At 46.7% G+C, this 23,012-nt stretch overlaps 2 protein-coding genes across 3 annotated transcripts in view; one reads left to right on the top strand and one right to left on the bottom strand.

The window, feature by feature from the left end:
- Positions 1-23,012, top strand: part of LOC129079261 (zinc finger and BTB domain-containing protein 34) — a 265,100-nt gene that overhangs the window by 129,387 nt on the left and 112,701 nt on the right. The window contains exon 8 of the mRNA XM_054584360.1: positions 6,540-6,666. Within this exon, the coding sequence (XP_054440335.1) occupies positions 6,540-6,666 (127 nt within the window). The remainder of the gene's footprint in view (positions 1-6,539; positions 6,667-23,012) is intronic.
- Positions 20,660-23,012, bottom strand: part of ANGPTL2 (angiopoietin like 2) — a 34,090-nt gene continuing 31,737 nt past the window's right edge. For both annotated transcript variants that reach the window (XM_054584362.1, XM_054584363.1), the window contains exon 5: positions 20,660-22,416. In XM_054584362.1, coding sequence (XP_054440337.1) covers positions 22,217-22,416 — 200 coding nt within the window. In that variant the 3' untranslated portion in view covers positions 20,660-22,216. The remainder of the gene's footprint in view (positions 22,417-23,012) is intronic.

Here is a 23,012-nt window from a genome sequence, read left to right as displayed (position 1 = left end):
GATGCACATTTGGTGCTTGACTCCTCACCCGCCCAGACCAGCTCGGAACCCATGATGGGCTCTTGGCAAACTTCTGTCCCGGGGCCAATCTCATCCTCCTGGCTCTACTCTCAGGTCTTTGTGGGAATGGCCTCTGGGGTTGACATGAGTGGAATTTTTTAAAATTAGCAATTTTTATTGAAAACACCTGATAATTGTCATGCACGAAGTATAAATTCAGTATGTAGGCATGTGGATGTATGTGCGTACATACATGTATGTGCCTATAAACTGTTAAAAGATATTTTTTAAATGTAAAATCATGATTCATACAAATATAAAATGAATACTTTCAAAGATTTTATTTAACTCATTAATTAGTGAGAGAACCAGTAAGGTATCACAACTGTATCAAAAGAGAACCTGGAGTACTTAGAGTCAGGTAAGGAATATTGAAATGATTTTTTAAATGAACACAAAACTTGTCAGTATTCCCAGGGTGATAATTGGTGGCATTCCATGACACAGAATTTGTCTTTCTACAAACCGGGATTATTTGCATTATAACATTTTCTACAAGTTAACTTCTATCTGTACAGAATTTAAAACAACCGTAGTCAAAGACAAAAATAGGCAGCTAGCCAGGATACCTACTAAGCTGCAAAGTCACAATTGTTTCTTATGTTATTTATGGCACTCTCCATTGCACCTAATATTTTACATTAGCTTTATGACTTTGCAGCTTATTTTTCAGAATCTGATAATTTCTATCTAAAGAAGTGAAAATTACTTTTTTTCAGTGTCCTAGTTTCATTCCTTACTCATTCCACACGCCGTCTGTTGAATCCATTGGTCCATAGATTAGCCACAGCACTGAAAATTCTTTCCATACCAACAGTAGACACTGGAATTAAAGTAGAATTTTGAGCCAGTTTTACATATTTGAAGCAGCAGGCTCTTTGTTGAAAAGCATTTCCACATATCAAGAAATGTTCTTCTCTCAAGGCGGTGGGACAGGGTACCAAAGTCCTCATAAAGGGGATTTGGAGGGACTTTTCTTTTTTCCTCTATGGAGACGGATTTGAACTATTCACCAGAAAGAGGGGAGACATTCATTATTAGTCAAATGCAAGTGCCACATACACGTTCTTGGAATATGATGAGGGGAATTTCCAAAAGCAACACATAGCAGGTATTTCACCAAGATGTGTGGTCTTTCTGGCTTTTGACCCTATGTTTTATGAGTCCCATTTATCCCTTGCAGCTGACACTTGGCATCATGAAAGTTACTTAAAATCAATATGCAAATATTGATTTTTACCTTGTAATTTTAGTTCACTCTGCATATGTGATTAAAGTCCCTTTCTCAGTCCTGATGTTGTCTATTTTTGCTTTTTTGCCTTATTTATCAAGGTTTTACCTGTTCTTTTGATATTTTATAAAAATTAGTTCTTGGGTTTAATGATCATTTCTGTAGGTTTGGTATTTAGTTTTTTAACATCCCAATTGCCAGTCTTATCTTAATCGATTTCTTACTGCCCCCCATTTTTCTAGCTTCTCGAATTGAGTGTTTAGGTAATTTATATTCTTAGTCGTTTAATTAAAAAAGAGTTTAAAACCATGTACAGTTTTGGCCTCATCATATAGTTTAACATACAGTGTTTCTATCATTTGTGGTTTGTAAATAGTTCATAATTGTAGCTTTCCCTCCCTTTATCCAAGAATTATTCTGAGCATTCAAAATTGTCCATGGAGTTGGATTTTTAAGCTAGCATTGTTAGTTTTGTCATTCTCTTATGCAACAAATATTCAGCAGTGTTTCCTCTGTGTCAGGAGCCATAGCAGACGCAGGGGACAGTGGGGTGAGCACAGCCAGCCTGGCCACTGCCCTCCTGGGGGGTCGGTAGCCGAGCGAGGGGCAGGTGCGACCCCACGGTAAATCACCATCGTGAGGGACAGTACAGCAGAGCGTCGCACAGTCCCCAAGACTGCTAACCCTCGTGACCAGCGGAGTTGCTTGTTGCAGCTGAGAACGTTTCCTCAGTCTGATTTTCCTTACCCCTTGTCCTGCACGTGAATGTTTTCAGTACCTGTTTGACTCAGGTAGGCAAGACATTTATTTTCTTGTATATACAATATTTCTAATGGTTTCTTCCTGAAACTTCCTGGAAACTCTAAAATCTAAACGACCCTCACTTCATATGAGGTTTCTAGTTTATGGTGCCACTTGTAACAAAACTTTAAAACATGTATAAGTAAATGCTGTTACTTTTTTTGAATAAACACACTTTATATTTAAAAAAATTAAATCTTGAAAGAATTTTTCAGCGTAATACATGCACATTAATTTTAAGAATCACTAAGTGCTGAAAGGCTGAGAGAAACAACTCTCATCTCTCGATGCCCCATTCATTCCCCAGAGGCCACCACTTAACAGTTAATGAGCTGGTTCTGCTGGTAGTTTCTGCCACATTCCCACCAATGTGCTTTAGCTAAAATTTCTTTAGACAGGATTTGGTGACTTCTTTATATGATAGATGTTGGTTTAGTTTTCTTCAGCGTCCTTCATTCTTCAAACACACTCATGTTACTGTGGTTAAATCACTGGTTAAATGATTATTCAGTGTTTTAACTATTAGGAATGTGTAAATATGGTTTTTTGTAGTCAAGTAGTAAACTATTAATGACATGTCCTTTATTGAATACCTTTTTGTTTCCCTGGAATTTCTAATTCCCTTAAAAAATTCTTTATGTGCCCTTCCAATCTAAATGATAGCTTTGCTGGATAGAGTAGTCTTGGTTGTAGGTCCTTGCTTTTCCTTACTTTGAATACTTCTTGCCACTCTTTTCTTGCCTACAAAGTTTCTTTTGAGAAATCAGCCGACAGTCTTATGGGAACTCCTTTGTAGTCTGCTTTTCTCTTGCTGCTTTTAAGATTCTCTATCTTTAACATTTGGCATTTTAATTATGATGTGTCTTGCTGTGGTCCTCTTTGGGTCCAACTTGTTGGGGACTCTCTCCTAGGAAAGGTAAAGCTAACGTAATTCATCATCACCAAGCCATTATTACATGAAATGTTAAAGGGACTTATTGAAGAAGAAGAAGAAGAAGAAGGAGGAGAAGAAGGAGAAGATCAAAACTATGAGCAACAAATGACAACAAACTCACAACTATCAACAACTGAATCTAAAAAACAAAAACAAACTAAGCAAACAACCAGAACAGGAACAGAATCTTAGGTATGGAGGTCATTTGGAAGGTTATCACTGGGAGGGGGAAGGGGAGAATGGGGAAAAAAAGAAAATAAGGAGAATGATGATAAAACAAAAAAAGTTCTTACTCCAGCTACCATCTATCTACTAGGCATTACACGCACAGGCACCCCCCAAACACAGCTAACTCTGGAACAGTGCGGGTTTGAATTGTGCAGGCTGACTTATACACAGATTTTTAAAAATTGACCCACGCAGTTGTTGACCTGTAATGTTCAAGCCTGCATTGTCCAAGGGTCAAGTGTATGTGCATATATATGTATAAAAAATATTTTACATTTTATACACTATATTATTTTATACTATTTCATAGTTTAACATGTTTTAAATATTATATATTTTATATTGTATAAAACATTTATACTAGATTTCTATATTATATATAAGCACTTAAATTATTTTATTTTTAAATTATATATATGATAAAGATATCTCTTCCCAACAAATATGTGGTCCTTTTAGGTTTTCTGTGGTGCCGTCTCTTCCTCTGGACACATCTCCTCTGGGATGTGAACCAGTCATCCTCCAGGCCTGCTGTTCATCTGTCATCCCAGAAACTCCCCTTGCTCTTCTGCATTGAGTCCTCTGTTTCCTGTATCCTGTATCTCCCTATATTTGCTTTATTCCTTTATTTTGCTAGAGGAAGTTCTTAAGTAGTTTTCAAATACAGAATTGGGAGTTCTGAGTTCTTATGTTGTCTATCATCCTATGTATTATTATTGAAAAACCTGACACGACCCTGAATTTCATCTGTGGGCACAGAATGGAGCAGGTGAGTGGAGTGGACCAGATCTAGCCCTGCGGAACGTGTATGTGAGTGTGTGTAGGGTGGGGGATTGATAGGGAGTGTCTGTTTAGAGGCAAGGCTCACAGAAGGAGGTGTGAGCTGGAAGGCCTTGGTTTTCAATTTAGGAGGCGTGTGGGTGTGACCGCCTTTGGTTGCCCACGCTGCCGAAGAACCCCAGTTGTTGATTTTGAGGTCAAATCTGCGGAGCGATTTTCAGGCACATCCCCCAGGGCTCTAACCTCATATTGGCCCGGTCATACCTATGTCAGGATGCCGACAACATGGTGCCATGCTTAGAGGCGCTTGACAAGCTAGGCGGATGGGCCTGACGTGGAAGGGGGCATGGGCAATTTCCCAGCGGGGTCCAGAGACCCCGTGGTGTGAGCGTTGGGCACCAGCACAGGTCAGTTGCAGTGAGCATGAGGGTAACACAGGGGTTTGTGTGGCTGCTGGATGAACACGTGTGATTGCCAAAGAACTCAGTGGGGTTCTGTGTTGTGTTAATAAAGAGGTGGCCTCCCAGACAGGGGTGTGAGGGGCCTGCTCAGTTTTACAGTGAGGCAGTTCATAACTAGAGTATCTCGTTCTGGTCTGGGTATATATTGTTCATTTAGTGAATTTCTCATCCTTAAATGTTCATTTCAAATGCCTGTCTCTATTTGGCTTTCCTGACACTTCCCTCGCCCATAATTGACTTATTTGTCTGGGTTCTTGGTCTCTTATTTTCTTAACCATGTTGTTGTAATAGACATCTCTGTCCTCTGGGAATTGAGTTCCCCAAGGATACTCAGACAAGTGATCATGAACCTGAAATAGAGGCAATAGTCTTGGCTCCGTTTTTGTCACTGGGCTCTGTAAAGATCAGATGAGTTGTTATGTTATGGTGCTTTACAAACAGCAAATGGGGGTGGTGTTATTTCCTGTCTATTAGTTAATGTGATGAATAACAGCCTCAAATTAGCAAGCCAGTTAGGCAGCCGTTGTCCCTAGCATCTGTGTAGCATCCCCACCCTGGTATGTCCTGAATTTCTCAATAGGAAAAAAAAGCTTGCTATTTACTTTCCAACTCCTTCAGCACTGGGACCTTCCTTTTAGCTTATTTTCCCTTTCCTCCTCAGAGCCCTTAAACTGTCACAGCTCAGCTGGGCCGTCACACAGCTGAATCCTCTGTGGCTCCAGAGGCTGAGAATCAAGGAACAGGGCAGGGCCTGCCCAGGGCAGCCCAGGGCAGCCCAGGCTCCCTGGTGCAGATGTGGCCCTTGTCTGGGGTTTGCAGAGCCAGGTCTCGGGAACTGCACTGCATTTGTACTAAAGTCACCCAAAGGGGTCACTTCAGCACAAAAGCCTGCCTCCCCTGGCTCTTCCACTTCTCTCTGCTGTTTGATGGGGCTGTGGAACACTGGCCGATCTCAGTCTGACGAATGTGGTGGCTCTGCTGGCCCAGGCCCTTGCACAGGCCACTGTGGTCTGAGCACCAGGCTTTACCAAAGATGCTCCAGGACTGAGGTCCTGCTCCATTTCCACTCCTAGGCTTGGCCACTGATCTAAACCCCCAGAGGCACTGGGCCCTGGAAGCTCACCCAGAGGGCCACGTGCTGTGCCAAAGCCAGTCCTCTCCGAGCGACCCCCCTCCAGGTGCTCTTCCCCAGGCTAAGCCTGTTCTCCCAGTGTAGACCCCTCTCCTCAAAGCCATTTTATTCAAGGAGGCTTACTCCCATTTCCTGGCGCTGGGCCTTGGCCTGGGACATGCAAGATGACCGCAGCATTCAGGTTTCTATGCCTTCCTTCCCAAAACCCTCCTTTGCACATGGAACCCTCCTTTCCATACCAGAAATCTCAGTCATCAGGGATCTTGCCTCTCTGACCTCTGGGCTGTGAATACCTGCTCCACCTGTATTTTCTCTACTAAGTCATCACTTAGATGACTGCATTTGGATAAAAAGCTCAGATTCTTTTGTTTAAAATATCGTAACCAAGAATCCAGAGCGGTAGCCGAGACTGGAGAGACGGCCTGGCCAGGTGCACAGCACACACAGGTGAATTGTGTGAAATTCCCTGCAGCCTTCAGGAGTGTCAGAGATGTTGGGGAGCAAATGCATAGCTGTGGACTCAGGTGAAGAGGCTGATGTGGCTGTGAATTACTCTGGGACATGGTACAAGCTGCTTTACTCTCTGAGCTCCGTGCTGTTGACGGGTCTGTACATCCTGGAGGCAGGTGCTGTGCAGGGGATTCTGGCCTCATTTAGAGCAGGGGACTGGGTAGCCTCAGAGGATGTCTTCCAAGGGTGAGATTCTATGGAAAATGACCCACCGAGGCCGTGCAACTTTCCGTCTCTGCTGAAACTGCTTCTTCAACCCTTTGGTTGGGCTCAGGACTTTGCATGCCACAGACACGCCTTTTGGACATTTCCCTTTAATATTCACCCACAGTTACCCCATCTCTTTAGCTTCTTGACTTATTGGTCTTGTTCCTCATACTCTGCCTGTTCTTCTCACCTCAGCTTTTGAATCGAAAAGACAAGACCACCTTTGAGAAACTGGATTATCTGATGTCTAAAGAAGATAACTACAAGCGGACTCGGGACTATATCCGAAGCCTGAAGATGGTGCCCAGTATTCCCTATCTAGGTAGGCGTCTGAATTGACTTATTATGTTTTAAGGAACGTGTTCAGTGCCAAATAAGATGTTTTTATAGTTTCTAGCTGAGAAATTCCCAGGAAGCAGCATGGGCCAAGGAAAAAGGGTAATTAATTGGTTGGCTGCTTGGATTGAAACAAGCTGTTGATATTTCCCAAGGACGGGAACCTTGGTGGGGGCCTTGAAACAGGGGATAGTCTGCTGCTCACACAAGGGACCTGTGAATCCCAAGCCGCCCAACCTGCAGCCCAGAAGGGTCACGAGACTCTGACTTGTTCGTCCACAGCCTCCCAGACTGAGGGAACTCAGGCCCAGACTCCTCTGCTCTGGTTCTCTGGGCATTATCAACATATTTTAGAAGATTTTTACCAACAAAGTTATAATAACGATTATTGATTCTTCTGATTAGAAAGTAATACACTCTTATTGTAAAGAATTAAGAAGGGAATAAAGTTAATATAATTTGTTATCCCACCTAGAGATAATCCTTTTTTGCTTCATATCTTTCATTCATTTGGGTACATTTAAAATATATATACTTATTCTATTGTGAACATTTAGTGTTATTACCTACATTTCTATACTATGACTTAATCCCATCAAACTTGAATCTGCTCTCTAATGTTGACATTTAAGTTGTTTCTGTATTTCTGCTATTAAAATTTTGCAGTGAACATCTTTGTTGCAAAAACTTCCTGCACATAGTTATGATTATTATGGTACAATAAATTTCTAGAATTGCTATTATTGGGTCAAAATGTTACGCCTTTTCATGTACATTTTTAAAATACTCTCCATAGAGGTGGTAACAGCTTAATACTTTTATTGGAAGGGGATGAAATTACCTATTTTTCCCACTTGCGCAAATACTTTGGATTTTCATGTGCTTTTTAAAATTTTCTTTTCCTTTCTCTTTTTTAAATCTTCGCCAATTTGCTAAGTGAAAAATGCTTCTTATAGTTTGGGTTTCAGGGTTATGCTAATTTTATGAAAAAATATTTCCATCTTTTTATGGTCTAAAATAGTATTCATAGCAAGGGAAATTAAGGTCTTATAGAAATGACCTCTGATATTTTCAGGGAGGTAGTGCAATTTGTTGAGATACATTTTTGACAACTTCCAAATTTCTTTCATGAGCATTGTTTATTTAGATATTCTAATCCTCTTTAAACCAATTTAGAAAATTTATTTTTAGTAGAAAATTGTCCATTTGATCCAAGTTTTAAAAATGATTAGCATAGAGTTTTTTCCTCATTTAGTTTTTTTTGTCCATAGGGGGTTTTATATGATATTCTCATGAATTTTAAACTATATATGGGTAAATTTGCTTTGTATTCCTAATAGTTTGCATTTTTCTTTTTTCTTTAATTTGCTTTGCTAGATGTATGTCAGTTGGTCTTTCTAGAGAATTAGACCTTATATTTGTTCATCAGCCACATTGCCTTCCTGCTTTCTAATTCACTGCATCCCGCTAGCCTAGCCTGTGCGTTTTCTCTCCACGTTTTAACGCCTCTGAAGTCGGGATGCCTCTTTCAGTTGATGGTAAAGCATTGTGACATTGCTTAATTGGCAGCAGATTTTCTTAATGATACATAAGATAATAGTGCGTCCTATAATAGGTGACATCCTAAATTTGATGAAATTTCCACTTTTGTATTATAATTTGTTTCTCCTGCTTCCCTTAAATTGTTTTGTTTTTTCTATTAATTACTCAGTTGAATTATTGGTTCATTTTTATATATATTATTTTTCCACTTTAGTTTGGAAAACAGTGGGTATACATTTTCTACTAATTGCTGCTTTTGCTATATCCTACATGTTTTAATGAATAGTGTTCTCACTGATGTTCTTTAATTGTTCTGTAATTATGGTTTCACGTTTTCTTTTATCCTAGTATTATTTAGAATAGTGGGTTCTTTTTTTTAATTTTCAAGGGTGTAGTTTTTTTAACGTGGCCTTACTGAGATATAATTCATATATTGTCCATGTAGAGTGTACTATTCAATGATGTTTAGTATTTTCACAGAGTTGTACAACCATCAACACAATTTAGGGCATTTTTTTCTCTCCTCAGAGAGAAGCACCGTGTCCATTTGCCGTCACTCCCTTCTTTTAAATCACCCCGCTCTTCACTCACTGTCCTCAGCCCTTGGCAACCTGCAGTCTACTTTCTGTCTCCACAGATTTGCTTATTTGGGACATTTCATATAAATCAAATCTACAGTATGTGGTCTTTCATGACTGGCTTTATTCCTTTAGCATCATCATGTTTTAAATGTTTACGTGCTTTGGAACATGATCAGTATTTCATTCCTTTTTATGGCCAAATAATATTCCATTGTACAGATACACCACATTTTATTTATCCATTCATTAATTGATGGACATATGGGAGGTTCCACATTTTGGCTATTATGCACAACACTGCTATGAACAGCTTTGGTTTTTAAAAACATAGTGTTTTCTCTAACTTTTTACATTGGCTTAGAATATGTAACATGTGCTGTTCAGGTTTTTAAAAATGTTTGAGATTTGTCTCGTGGGTTAATATAAGATCAGTGTCTGCTAATGTTTCCTGGGTGCTGGAAACAGAAGGTGTAACTTCTCAAATTACTCATATAATTATTATAATATTCAAATATTAATTTTTGACAACTTTGTCTAAGGACAGGAATATATGTTGGAATCTCCTTACCCTGTATTATTTAGTATATAGAAGTTGATAAAATTGTCAATTCATTTCACAGTGTCCCCTACAAAATGATCTTGATTACATTTCTTATTTTCGTTTACTCCTTTGAAATATTTAAGTCTGTGAAATGTTTTGTTTTTCTTTTACATTCATTTTACAAATCTTTGATTATGTTTTAGATTTTAATATTTTAAATTGATTTATATTATGAGTGATCCTTGAAAACAGAATTTAGTTGGACTCAGTGTGAGAGACCTTTTCTTTTAGTAGGTGAGCAAAACTCTCACATTTGCTTAGTCTTAAGCTATGTTATTGGATTGAATTCCATCCTATGCATTCTTTTTGCATGTTTTCTTATTCTTTTATCATCTCATTGTATGGCTGGCTATAAACTGCAATGTTTTTCTACTTGGTGACGGGCACATCCCCTCCTCAGATCCACAGATGGAGGGCATGTTGATATGCATAACTTCCAAGCCCATTCCCACTTTGTCAGAGCCTAATCAATTGAAGGATGAGGTTGATGGTATTAGGGTGAGGGTAACCGAACACAGTTCGCTGGTTCCCTTAGCAGGTGCTCTAAGATTGTGAAGGATGGCCTCTTCTCGCCCATAAAAATGATTACGTGAGCTGCCATGTACCATGAGCTTTCTGTGCGCCTGGCACTTTGCTAGGCATTTTAATGCATTATTGTAGTGAATAAGCAGGTGCTGAGAGGTTGCCTGGGGTCACGAAACTGGAAAGTAGCAGAGCCAGAACTCGGCCCAGATGGTCTGGCTTTAAGCCCTAAGCTTTTGGCTCTGTCCTCTCCTAACTCCCCACCTCTAGTGTCCAGGTCACTGTTTCCCTGCTCCTCCCTTGCAGTTGCAACCTGTACATCCTCTGCCATTCACGACTTGTGGCTGGCCTCCGTTGGGCAGTGCATGAAGTGGGAAGAGCTGATGCTCTATTCTCGGGCCATAAAGCAGTGCCGTCTTGGGTGTCAGAAGGCATTAGTCCATGGGTCTCAGCTGAGGGCAAACTGAACCAATACCATCTCCCCATTCTGACCTGTGTCCCTTGTCATCTGACCAAGCATATGCACCCCAGGTCCCCCCACTGCAGATAAGCCCTGTCCTCAGGCCACTGGCCAGAGGCCTCTTGTGCATCACCACAAAAGCCCCTGTTAGACTTGCAGAGGATAGGAAGCCTGTGCCGGCCCAGAGGCCCTTTGCAACTGAGTAGCGGGACAGATTCAGCCCTCCTTGTCCTTGATCACCTCATGTCAGCTGCCTCATTCTGGCAGGCGCATCCTGAGAGACTGCCTGTGGGTCTCGTCCTCCTGCAAGGCCCCCTGGCTTCTGCCTCTCAGCCAGCCCAGCTTAGCTGTCCTCTGCTGTCCCTTCAGTCTCACGGTGATTTCCCTGGCCCCTCAGGCCACTTGGACTGCATTTCTCATACTCACATCAGAACGGCCCCTGACACAGACAGGAGCTTGTAGCTGCCGTCGCTTCATGACAAAGAATGAATCCAAACCCCACTCTGAGTCTCAGTGGAGCTGCCCACCCGGAGGGCAGCTCAGGGCCCTCCCCGCACGTCTGTCTGCTCGCCAGGGACAGACGCTGCCGCTTCCAGGCCGTGGTTTCAGTCCTGGATTCCTCCTGAAAACCCAACCTGTCCCAGGGACAAATTTGTTTATCGAGAGAAGAATTGTTACATAATTCCTGGAAAGTACGATAAGGGGAAAAAAAAATGTCTGAAACCATTTTTCCCCCTCGCGAAGTCCTCACTGCAGGGCTTCCCCTTGGGGGAGAGGGGGTTATTCTCTGGGAGCAACTTGAGGTCAGTCCCTGGTATTTCCAGCTGCTTTGTTAGTGCTGCTGCTGGAATGAAACATCGAACGCTGCTTTAGCAGTCATTTGCCTCCAGTAGCTTTGTGACGATTCTCCTAATCTTCCATGAACGCTTCTGTGCCAACGGGTGTCCTGGGACTCTTCCCAGGGGTGTCTCTGTGTGTCTCCAGGTCATTCCAGTGCAAATTTTGTGCACTGAAAGCTCTGGTATGCTGAGTTGCTCTTGAAATACAATTTAAAAAACACCGAGGGAAAAACTATATTTTAAACATAGGACTCTTTGTATCAAAAACCTTCTTTTCAATTACTTCAAAGTGTAAAAATGGTGGTGGAAAAATAGTCATGTCAGTTATTTGCAGCTTAATTTTATCTGACGGCAGCTTGTAAATGCCTAGTTCAGATTGAAATGATAACAAAAGCAGGCAAAGAATTGTGAAGAATGGCTACCCCATTTATTTCTAAATAGCTTTATTGACTTAGAGAGTGTTCGGTTTTCACTACCTATAATTCCCTCCAGGAAATAGCTAAATAAAATTAGGACTGTAATGGATTTTAAAAGGTTTAGAGCTGATTCTAAAAGTAACTATAGGCAGTGTGGAAAATTGTGATCTGTCAAGGAACAAAAATTAGGCATTCTGACAGTTCTGAATAGTAAGAGAATATTTAGACATTCTCGGTAAATTTACTCAGACTTTTAATATGTGAAGTAAATTTCTAGAACCTAAGCTATTTCTTCAAATAAGCAAACCCTTTCTTTCAAAGGCAAACCCTGAAGTTTAAAATAAAGGCAAGTCACTTCTGAGTATAAAATAAACAGACCTATATTGGTGGATTTCTAAAAGGACTTTAATGAGGAAGTGTCATTGGTCACAAAGAAGCCCTCAGGATAGCAGGGTGGGTGAGGGGCTCACACTCGGAGCCTGAGGGCGGCAGGCCCTCTGCAAGGTGGGAGTGTCTCACAGCTGGTCATCATCCGGTGATGGACCCCCAGGCACCATTTTTGTTCTGGTGGAGCTCACATCCCAGATCCGATCACAGGCAGTGAACAAGAAACCAAAAGGGAGCTGAGCACTATGCAGGGAAAGGCAAAGGAGTGAATACAGGGGGACCCGACCCGATCCCAGGGACCAGGGAGGGCGCTCCAGGCAGCAGCCCTAAAGGATGATACTCGAGGTGAAGGGGAGGTCAGCATGCCAGACAAAGACGGCGGCTTGTGCAAGAACCCTCAAGTGGGGAAAAACATGTTTGTTGGAAAAACTGGCTGGACAGTAGAGGGGGAGGGGGAGAATGCCCTGGGAAGCAGCTGGAATGGAAGGGAGGGGTGAGGTCAGACACTCCGAGTGGGGAGCTCAGGCTCTGACCACCCCGCCTTCCCCTGCCCAAGGCAGTTGGGAACCACAGAGCAAAGGCATGGCCAGGTTGGATCTGCATTTAAACAAGTCACTTTGCCTGCAGTGAACGGCTTCAAGACGGTCAGGCTAGGGGAGGGAAGACCAGGTGAGGAGCCATGTGGAGGCCTGTGGTGTATCACTGCATTTTGGAGACAGCGAGCGGGGGAAGGGAAGCCCTTTACAAACAGTCCATTTCAGAGCAAAGCCTTGGAAAGACATAAAACAGCTGTCAGTGAGCATGTCCCTTATACCTGATGGAGACACATGGCATTTCCATGTACTTTGGCTCTGAAAATCAATGTGTGCATTTGAGCGCGGGCGCCTGAAAGCAGAGATGAAAGGGCAAGCACAGGTGCTCTCGGTCCGCCTCCAGAAGGCCGGAGGGACTGAGCTGATGGATGCCGCCAGCACTTCTGCTTCCCCTCACGGGTATCAGAGTGGCTGTTGCCCCTTTGGTGGGGGCCGCAAGTACCCAAGACCAAGTCCAATGGCTCCCAAGTCAGGGTTAGCACGATATTATCCAGCTGTCCCCAAGTTTGCCAGCATTAAGGATAATCCTTCCCTTTAATACCCAACTGAAAAAATTCCATTCCACATGCAGTAAATCCAGCCCTTTCCCTGCTTTCAGCTCCCCGCTCCATGTGCTTCCAAGGATCCCCGAGGAATACTCATTTGTTCCGCAGAGCCAGCCTGCTGCTGCGCCGTACCTCCGCCAGCTGCTTGGCTCCAAGCCTCTGTTCCCTCCCTCCAGGCATCTCCTGCCCTTCCCAACCAGGCTCTTGGGCTGGACCTGTGTGGAGCCAGGCTCCCCCTTCCTTTCTTAGCTGGGGAAACGCAGCCTTGGGATGGACAAGGGGATGTTGATGCCCCCGAGAGAAGCTGAAGCCTGTGCTGCGCAGCGCCTGCTCTGGGGTCCCTGGGCCGCGCCCTTTCTTCATTGCCCACCGGCTGACAGCCACAAGCTGCAGGGGCCAACCTGTTGCCCTCCCTCCCCTAGCCCAGGAGAACCTTTGATCAAGTTTCCGCTTCTCCAGAAAGAGGCATCCTCCCTCTCTGGGGCCCAGCAAGCAGGGCAAACTGCCCTCTGACTCACCTCAGACAGGGCCTCTCAATCAACAGAATCATGGCAGAGATCCACTGCCCCCCAAAGGAAGGGAGCCTTTTCCATTATTCTGTAGAGTGGTCAGCCGTATCTTACATTTCTCCCTTCTAGAAGAGAACTTTGCTTTTAGCTTTGCAGTCTCAGGGTTTGTTACCTTAAAATTTACATTTCTCTGTCTTGCTTCTGAGACTGGAATTTCACAGTCTTGCTCAATTCAAAAAAAAAAAAAAAAAAAAACAACCAGTGGATGTTACTGAAATCCTCATTTTGTGAATTAAAAAAAAACAACCACAATTCGACTTATGACTTACCCGATGTCATATGCCAGACGGAGACCAAGTTTAACTCAAGATCTCATGCTCTGGCTGGGCTCCCACCCAGCCTTAACTTGTGCATCCTTCATAGAATATCTCTATCTCCATGGAGAGAAACAGTATGGGAGGAAAACACAGTGGGAAGGGGTTTTTTTCCTGCATGCTTTGCTGCCTGGAACTGAGTGCCTTGTCACCTTTGTCCCTTCTGGAGCACAGGGAGGACTTGCAGTCAGCTTTCCTCTGGGTCAGGAAGGTTTGTCTGATCCCCCGACAGGAGTTGAGAGCGTAAGCCCATTTTGTGTGAGAGAGAGTGTGTTTTCTAGAAGGAATCTGTATACTCATCAGGGTGACTGTTCTCTTTGACCTTTTAGTCTTTGCCTTTCTAATTAGACGCTAACCATAATAATAATAATAATAATGGCAACAACTCACTTTTATTCCTTCACCATGTGAAAGCTGAGCACTACTCTCATGATTTCATGTAATCCTCCCAACACTCCTTTTTTGAGGGAGGCACTATTTTTATTAACTTATTTCACAGCTGCAGAAGCTAAACAAGACTCATGCTCAAACCCAGGTCTGAGCCCAGTGCCTAACCACTAAGCTTAGGCTATGCCGGACGTTCCTCCAACAGGTCTTTCCCCTCTGGGTAAACCAGGAAGAGTGGGCTGAGAAGGGGGATGTCTCTAGAGACTGTCCCGTGTGGAACAGCGGTTTGAGAAGGGAGACCAGGGGCCCTGCCAGGGTCAGGTAGCCCTACAGCAGGAAAGGGCTGGGGGAGAGGAAGGACGAGTGAGTTTCTCCATCCTTACAGCTAACCTCCATTGGGACATTTCCTTGCACTGTTTTGGAGAGGGAGAGTGAAGATAATGCCCTGAAAATCTGAAAGATGTTGTGGGGTTAGCAGCTTGTAAGGTGGCCCTTGATGGTCCCTGCCCCCTGGGACTCATGTCCTTGTGTAATCCCTTTCCCCTGAGTGTGGGCAGAACATACTGAGTTGCTTCCAACAAATAAAATGACAGAAGTAATGGGATATCACTTTTGAGATTGGGTTATAAAAAGACCGTGCCTTCTTTGTTGGGTGCTAGCTCCCTCTCGGATCCCACAGCCTGAGGGAATCCAGCTGCCAAGCAGTTGGCAGCCCTGTGAAGAGGCCCGGTGTGGCCAGGGATCGAGGCCTGCCCGCAACCTTGTGAGCAAGCTCAGAAGCAGTCCCTACCTAAGCGGAGCTGCGGGTAAGACGGCAGGCCCCGCCCAACTGCTTAACTACGTCACTTGAGACACCTAGAACCAGAGACATCTAGCTAAGGTACATGCAAATACCTAACCCACAGAAACTACAAAATAACCTATGCTTATTGTTGGAAGCTGCTCTAACTCGGGATAACCTGTGACACAAGATTGGGTAACTAGTGCATCAGACAGTCTGCATCACTGCCCCACGCTTGTTACTCTGTTGCCCCATCTGCATTGGGACAAAATCAGGTGTAAAACTTGACACATGAAAGACCATAAGATTGCCCTCTAGGGCAGCAGGAAGTACTAGGTCCCTCTGAGGCACTCATTTTGAGGGCGGGAAATCCCGTAGGACAGAGGGTGAGGTTCCCCTTTGAGAGGTGGTGACTTCTTGCAACTCTAAGGAAGGAAGGAAGGTGCCTGAGAAGGGCCTCAAAGCTGCCCTCTGGAAGGCTGCGGTCCCCCAGGCAGGTGGGCGTTGGCCTTCAGACTGCGCCCTGCCCAGACCTTCAGGGCCCCGCCATGCCTGCTCAAGGGAAACAAGGCCGCCCGGAACAGCCGGCTCGGGAGTGCACTCAGCAGCAACCACTCATCCTCTTAAAAGCTTATTAAGTTAGAAAGGTAACGTTGTTTGTTGGAAAACTCATTCACACTAAAAAGAAGTCTGTAAAGTAAAAAGCGAAAATCCCCATCTTGCTCCCCTGTTGCCCAGAGGCAACTGCTGTTAAGACTTGGCATGTATTTTTCCAGACCTCTTAATCCACTTACATGAATATATGTGCGTGGGGGTGTAAGAATAATACTGTGCTTTTTAACCAAAATGGGGACATTTTATAGGTCCTGTTTGGCATCTTTTTGTCCATTTACAGTGCCATCAGTACTTAGTGGCACAAATACAGAACTTCATTCTTGCCGAGGGCTCCGGGGCGGCGGCTTGTGGGGTGGCACCCGGATGCGTGCTCACTTGCCTGGCCATGCCCCAGCTGATGATGGGGAGGCTGCTTCGACAGACTGTGCAGTGGGGAATGTCCGTCCGCGCGGATCCGCACACGCCTGTCAGGGCGATTCGGAAACCGAGAATGCTGGGGTGGTACTGTCGGGGCTTCTGCGGGGGCTGCAGTGACGCAGTGACGCAGCGCCGCAGCGCCAGCGAGCCTGCTTTTTGTACTCTCACCAACACTAGACGTTACCAACCACTGTTATTTATGATAAAAAGATAGGTGAGAGAGGACCTCTTGTTTTAACACACATTTCTCCCCCCGACCCCACCCCTGGTTCTCTGTGCTTTTGGAAGAGAAGCTGCTCTTTTACTCCAAACACATGTTTCCTGGGCCCTTCTGGGGTTAGGCAGCCAGGCCTTCAGTCCCTGCCTCCAACTGCTCCCCCGCCCCCCCACCCCGGACTACCCAGCCGCCCTCCACCTTTGCTTCTGCCGCTGAGCAGCTGTCCTTATTCCCCCTCCCTGAGCCTCTGCTGCCCTGATCAGTGAAGAAAGGCTGCCTGGCTGGGGGTTCGCGCTGAGAGGAGGCTGACAGGCACTCATTCCCCGTGCACACTTGCTCAGGACTCGGTCAGCGTTCTGCGCTCCAAGGAGGCTAAGCACTTCTAATTTTCTCCCCAATTTGAGATGACCAGGGCGTCGGCTCCTGTCATCACAGGGCCTCTGGAGGGGGTTCTGATTCCGTCCGCTCCACACAAGCTGCACTTCCAGGCTCTGGGCCACTCCCAGCTCCTCTGAGGGTCAGGGCAAATGCGGCCTGTCCACTCTTGCCCGAGGAGCTCTCCTCCTCCTCCCCCCAGCCTTCTTCTTCTTCTTCTTCCTCCTCCTTCTTCTTCTATTTTATTTACTTATTTTTAGAGACAGTGGAAGGAAGGAATAAAGGGAGAAAGAGAAACATCGATCAGTTGCCTCTCGCATGCCAGGGACCTGGCCTGCTACCCAGGCATGTGCCCTGACTGGGAATTGAACTAGTGACCTTTTGGTTCACAGGGCGATGCCCAACCCACTGAGCCACACCAGCCAAGGCAAGGAGTTGTCTTCTATTGTGAGATGTCCCTCAGCTTCAGGAGGGTCCATGTGCTGAAAGAGGGGCGGAGGGAGGTTGCCTTGACCGACCCAGAGAGTCAGAGGCAGGAAGACCACTGACTAGCAGGTGGTGGAACAGCTAGAGGCCCACCCGCCCCCAAGGCGCTGACTGTGGAAGTGCATTGGCAAGGCTGCAGGGGTGGGAGGGATTATCTCTGCCTGGGTTCCCGCGTGTGGGCTGGGCTGGCCTGGGATGCCGCAGGTCAGGAGAGACAGGACAGTGGGATGCCTTGGTGATAGTTGGTATCAAGGCATTGTGTCCACAAGTGGCGAATGCCAGGCTGGGGCTGGCTCAGGCCTGACTCTGGGATCTGGGAGGTGAGCAAGCCCCCAGGCCAGAAAGCATGGGGATGAGAGATGAGCCACCACATCAGGGATGCGGTTACCAGAGCACGTGGACCAGGACTTGCCCCGGGTAGAACTGGTACACAAGGTGACAGCCAGACCAGCCACAAGTGGGGCACTGTGAGTGCCAGAGGGTGGGGCTGGGTCTGTAGGTTGTAGGATAAGTGGCTCTCCTGTCCTACAAGAGGAAGGGAGGAAGGCAGGGCCCAAGAGCCTTAGTCCTGGCAAAGAACTGGGAGCTCCGAGAAGCTGTGAAATGCTCTCCATCATTGCCCTCTATTATTCTGGGCCCTGCCCACTGCTCTGAAATAAATTGGGCACATAGCCCTGAACTGGCTCTCTGACATCTGGGGACTGCCGTCCACCCAGCTGCTTCCGCACAGCCAGGCTGGCCAGCTACCTCACGTACCCACCCCGTGGGCAGGAGGCCCTGTGTTACCATGATTCTTAGACATACTAGGGGGTGATGATGGGTGATGGGGGAGCCTCAGCTGTTCAGTTTGGTGCTCAGGGAGCGTGATTTCGTGTTGCAGAGGCAGGGGCCCAAATCCGGAGTGTCAGGCAGTGCGGTCTTGGTCAAGTCGCTTACCCCTCTGAGCCTTAATTTCTCTTGTGTTGAGAGGAGGGTACTTGTAGACCTCACCTCATAGGGTTGTTGTGAGAGTTTAAAGAGACACACATGGTGCCATAGAAGGTAGATGGTATGACTATTATCCAGAGCAAAGTGCTACCAGGAAAACCACCCCCTTCAAGTGGAGACCTTTGAGACTGATCCAGAGACTACTGAGAAACCCAGCGTGTCCAGGAAGGGCAGGAAGAGCCCCATATGGGCACAGGCAGTTGTTTCGTGACCCAGCTGGGTCCAGAAGGGTGGGATGTGCTTTCTGGTGAGAGTGGGGTCAGCAGTGGAGGGGCCAGGAATAGGGCACCATCTGACCAGTAGTGGGACGGAATTCATCTAGCTGGCAAAGTATGGTCCCTGGAGAGGATGGGGACCAGCAAGAGCTGGAGTATAGTCTAGACACTTCGGATATAGACCTACGCTGTGACCCTTCCTTTCCCGGGAACCTGGAACTCCCCCACCTTTCCCACAGCGTTGAACTCCAGCAGCTGTGTTCAGTCCGCCCGCTCTGTGCTGAGGCAGAGTTGGTAAGACCGAGGAGGCCACTTGCCCCGAGCAGCCGGTCGGACCCTCTGGCCAGGAGTTGGCGTTGGAAGGGAGAGGTGCCTGCAAGTCTCTGCTGGCACTCAGACCAGGAGGACACGTGAGCTCAGAAATTCCGTTCTGGGAAAAGCAGATGGACGTGCAACGGGAAACGGAGAAAGAGGACCTGCATACAAGGAAGAGGAAAGGGAAAGGGAGAGAAGGAGAAAGCTGTTGCCTTGCCTCTTGAAGGGCTTCCAGACAGCCTCTGGTTCCCGGCCCTGGCGAGGCCCAGCTGTGTCCTCACTCATGGACTCTGGGAGATACCTCGTGTCCTTACGTAACCGCCTTATTAAGTAAGCTAGACTCAGTCAGGCGTAAGAAGAAACCAACTTTATTTTCTCCCCTGTGCCCTTTCCAGCCTACTAGTTTTATTCCCAGTCGATGCTGAAAACCTAGCAGGCCTCTTCATCTTCCTGCTCTTAGGCATGAAGAAGCCCCGTTGTTGCCTCCTGTATATGCAGAGGATACGATCTAACAGTCATGTCCTAACAGTCACGTCCTAACAGTCACATCACCCCAGACAGCCTGGTGTCATACTCGGAAGACTGGATTCCTAAAGCGGACCAGATTGGGAGGCCTGAGGCGGGGGCGTGAGGGGGGCACAGGGCAGCGTCTGCGCCGGATCCCGCAGCCCTGCTTCCCCCACTTGCCAGCCTAGTGCTGTGGCCCTTAGGTTGAGGGAGAAGTGGGGGTGGGGGCCATCGTTGTGGCCAGCTGGGCTGTTGTCCAGAACTGGTGCCCGTGCCCACTTTTTCCCTCTTTGCTGCCTTTTCTCTCTTGTTGCTGCTGCTGCTTCAGACTTTCCCTTTTGGGCACCACTGACTCAGCTGCCCTGAGCGGAAAGGCTCCTCTTCCAGCTGACCACTTATGGCTCCTCGATTGGCTCCTGGCCCCTGCACCATCCCCCCCCCCCCAATCCAGGCCGCTCCCTGGTTCCTAGGAGACCTGAGCCCTTGCCTCCCCTGCGCCCCACAGTGGGCTTGCTGTTTGCTGCCTGTGCAGTCGGCTTCTTGCTGCTCTCCGCCTGAGGCCTGCAGATGTCAGCCAGGAGTCAGATGGTAGTGCTCATGCTTGCCCGCACCAGGCTCTTGGAGTGGTTCCTTGAAGTCCCTCTCACTTGATTTAGGGGGAGGGGAAACACCCCCTCCCTGTGGTGGTGGGGGACAACCCACTCCCAGCCCCCCAGGATATTTTTCTGCACTTTCACAGGCTGCCGGTGGGCCAGGTGCTGATGTGGCGGGACCAGTCCGGGGCCACCCCCACAGGTGTGGTTTTGCACCTGCTCTAGCTTGGGGATACCAGCCTCAGGAGTCTGGACAAAGGCGAGGCGGGGGAGGGATGGGTGTTTACATGGGGGCAGAGGGCTGGAGTGCAGGGATGGGTTGACGTTGGTGAGGGGGAGAGAGAAGCCCTTATTTTTGACCTGAGCCATTGAGTAGGTGGTGTCATTTGGTGAAATGGGACCAGACCTGGAGGAAGGCATGTTAGGTGCTGGTTGCGCAGCCTGTGTGGCGTCTCCCGGGTGTCCAGGCCATGCCCAGAACGTAAGGCGGTGGAGTTCTGGAGGACCTTTTCAGCCCGAGGTTCTGCCATGGGACTCCAGGGGTGCAAGTGGAAACCAGACACAGGGAGAGAGTGATTTAAATGGTTTTGGTATAGGTCCCTGGTACCGAGTCTCTTCTGGTTTCCCTGGAACAGGCCCTGATACAGGAAGTCCCAGGAAGGCACTCTAAAACAATAACACGCAGTGCAGATACTTCCAAGTAGCACTGATGGCTTTTATTGCAAATTTGTACCATTACAAGGGTAACCTGGGAATATATTAAAAAAAAACAAAACCCTCCCTTTTATATATACAACACATGCTACATGGTACACTTCGCGAGAATGCTGAGGTAATAGGCACACACCCAGACATGGACAGTTCCAAACGTTCCAACATCTCGCACACCCCAACCCACTCGCTCCCTGCTTGACTCATCTCTTGCTCCCTGCTTGACGATATTCCGGTAGTACTGAGTCTGACACTTACTTCATAGCCAACAGGACTTGGAAAGCTACCTTGCTGTAATGTAATAAACAAGGGGACTGGTGGCCCCTGATTATTCAGTAACTCACAAGAAATGGCCAGTTCTCATTTCTGTGGCACCTGCATTCTCTGGGGAAGTGTAGTTTGGGGATGAGATGTGGACTCTAGTGGGCCTGAGAGCGTAGGACCTTTGGCCTGTGGCCAGCTGGGGGTCCCAATGATCAGATGATGGCTTCTCTTTGATTATCTCCTGGGCAAGGTAGGTTATTATTTCTGTGAAGGTTAAAATGATATGTAGGCTAAGGTGTGAATAGAAAATACAAAACTGCAAATACATTATCTATGGCTGGTAGTTAGCTTTGGGCCTGGCCTTTCCTTTCCTGGCCAGAAACCTGGAACCCAGACTGCCTCCTACTGGGAGACTAAAGAGTCTTGCTTAGAAAGAGAGGGCAGTGTGACAGCAAAGGCAAGGAGAAGGTAGGCATGAAGAAGAGACACGCAGAAAGGTGCCTGGACGTACAGTGAGTGGCCAGGGACTCGTACACACAAGGCACTTACAGAACAGTGTTGAACAAATGAACAAGCGGATGGATGGGTGGATGGTGGAAGTCCTGAGAAGGGGCAAGAATATAGAAATGGAGGTGGAGGAAGATTTTGAAATTTGATTAAGTGTCCAAAGGGGTTCTTAAGTTAGGAGTTGGAAACCCCTACGTGAGAGAGAAAGTGGCATTCCTAGAAGGATTCAGGCACGTGGACGCCAAGGGTTAATCTTTGAATCAGAGCTCTATAGTCTGTGATCTGCTCTTAGACTCAAGTAACGCGACGTAATGAAATGCTTTTCTCCTAAGGGCAATGCTGTTGGTAAGAGCTTGAATATATGTATGTTTAGGCATATAAGGCAAACCTATATATGTATCTAGATATATTATATGTGCCATATATCTAAATGCATATATATGTAGTATACACGTAAGTGTGCAAGGTCGGCTCATACACATGTATATTATGAGGGTATTTTGAAGTTGTGTTTTTATTGTGGGGACTTAATTAATTTAAGGAAAGACTGGTCTGCAGTCCTGTCTGGAAACACGAGGGGCTGCCTGATGTGAGGAAGACTAGTAGGGACAGAGAATACTGTACGATTCAGTTCCATTATCTGCCGCAGTGATGTGGAAAAACAGAATCCAGCCTCCCAGTCCTTCTGGCCCCCAGGCAAAGTGGCGAGGAGTTGCTTTTTTGTTCTGGGGCCAGCATGGCGGGGGCAGGCTCCTGGCGAAGGCCACTAGAGGTCAGGCGGGGCTCCAGCTTAGTGGAAGGTGTTGGGATTGGGCCGGATCATCATCACCACTTTCTTGAGCGAGTAGGAGCCTCCTCGGAACTCAGCCCAGTAGACTCCATCCTGGTAGCGGCTCCGATAATGGCCTCCGCGGTACCAGACCCCGTTGAGATTGGAGTGGGCGCAGGCATTGTACCACCAGCCTCCCTTCTGGTAGTGGGCACAGTTTCCTGCAGGAGAGAAGGGAATGAGACGGTCTTAGGGAGCAGGTGGTTTTACCCACGTCCACTGTTTGCTTGGGGACTTCAGCAGGGCCCTCTCTGGGAGGAGGGCCTTTGCAGCAAGAAAGCTTGAGAGGCGGACCGCACTTCAGGCCTGCTCAGACCCGTATTTTGAGGCTCGGCCTTCTGACTAGCAAGCTGTGTAATCTTGGGCAAGTGACTTAGCCTCCCTGGACCATCGAATTCTTGTAAAACAACGATGAACATAATGCCTCCCTCACAGAACCGCTATGGGAATTGAGTAAAAGCGCATGTTTAAGTGCTTGGCTCAGGGCTGGGTGCCGAGGAAGCACGGGGAGAACTGCACACCATGGGTCTGAATAGAAAATGGCAGTGACCTGGGGTGGGCGGAGGAGAAGGCAAAAGGGTTTTTCTTAGGAATTTTTTAAAGAGTTGAAACTGTTGGACCAGGAGTCTTTATAGAACGACAAAGGAAGTGTTTAAGAGAAAATTCTCCTCTCTTCCTCCCCAGCCAGTATTCTGGCCAAATATTTTTTTTCTTTCATAAAAGAAAGATATTTTTATGAAACTCTTGGCACCATCCT

The sequence above is a fragment of the Pteronotus mesoamericanus genome, unplaced genomic scaffold (assembly GCF_021234165.1).
Source record: "Pteronotus mesoamericanus isolate MK-2021 breed Mesoamerican mustached bat unplaced genomic scaffold, CSHL_Meso_final contig_78, whole genome shotgun sequence".
NCBI lineage: Eukaryota > Metazoa > Chordata > Mammalia > Chiroptera > Mormoopidae > Pteronotus > Pteronotus mesoamericanus.
Note: the sequence above shows the minus strand (reverse complement) of the source record. Positions and strands in the feature narration are given on the sequence as shown.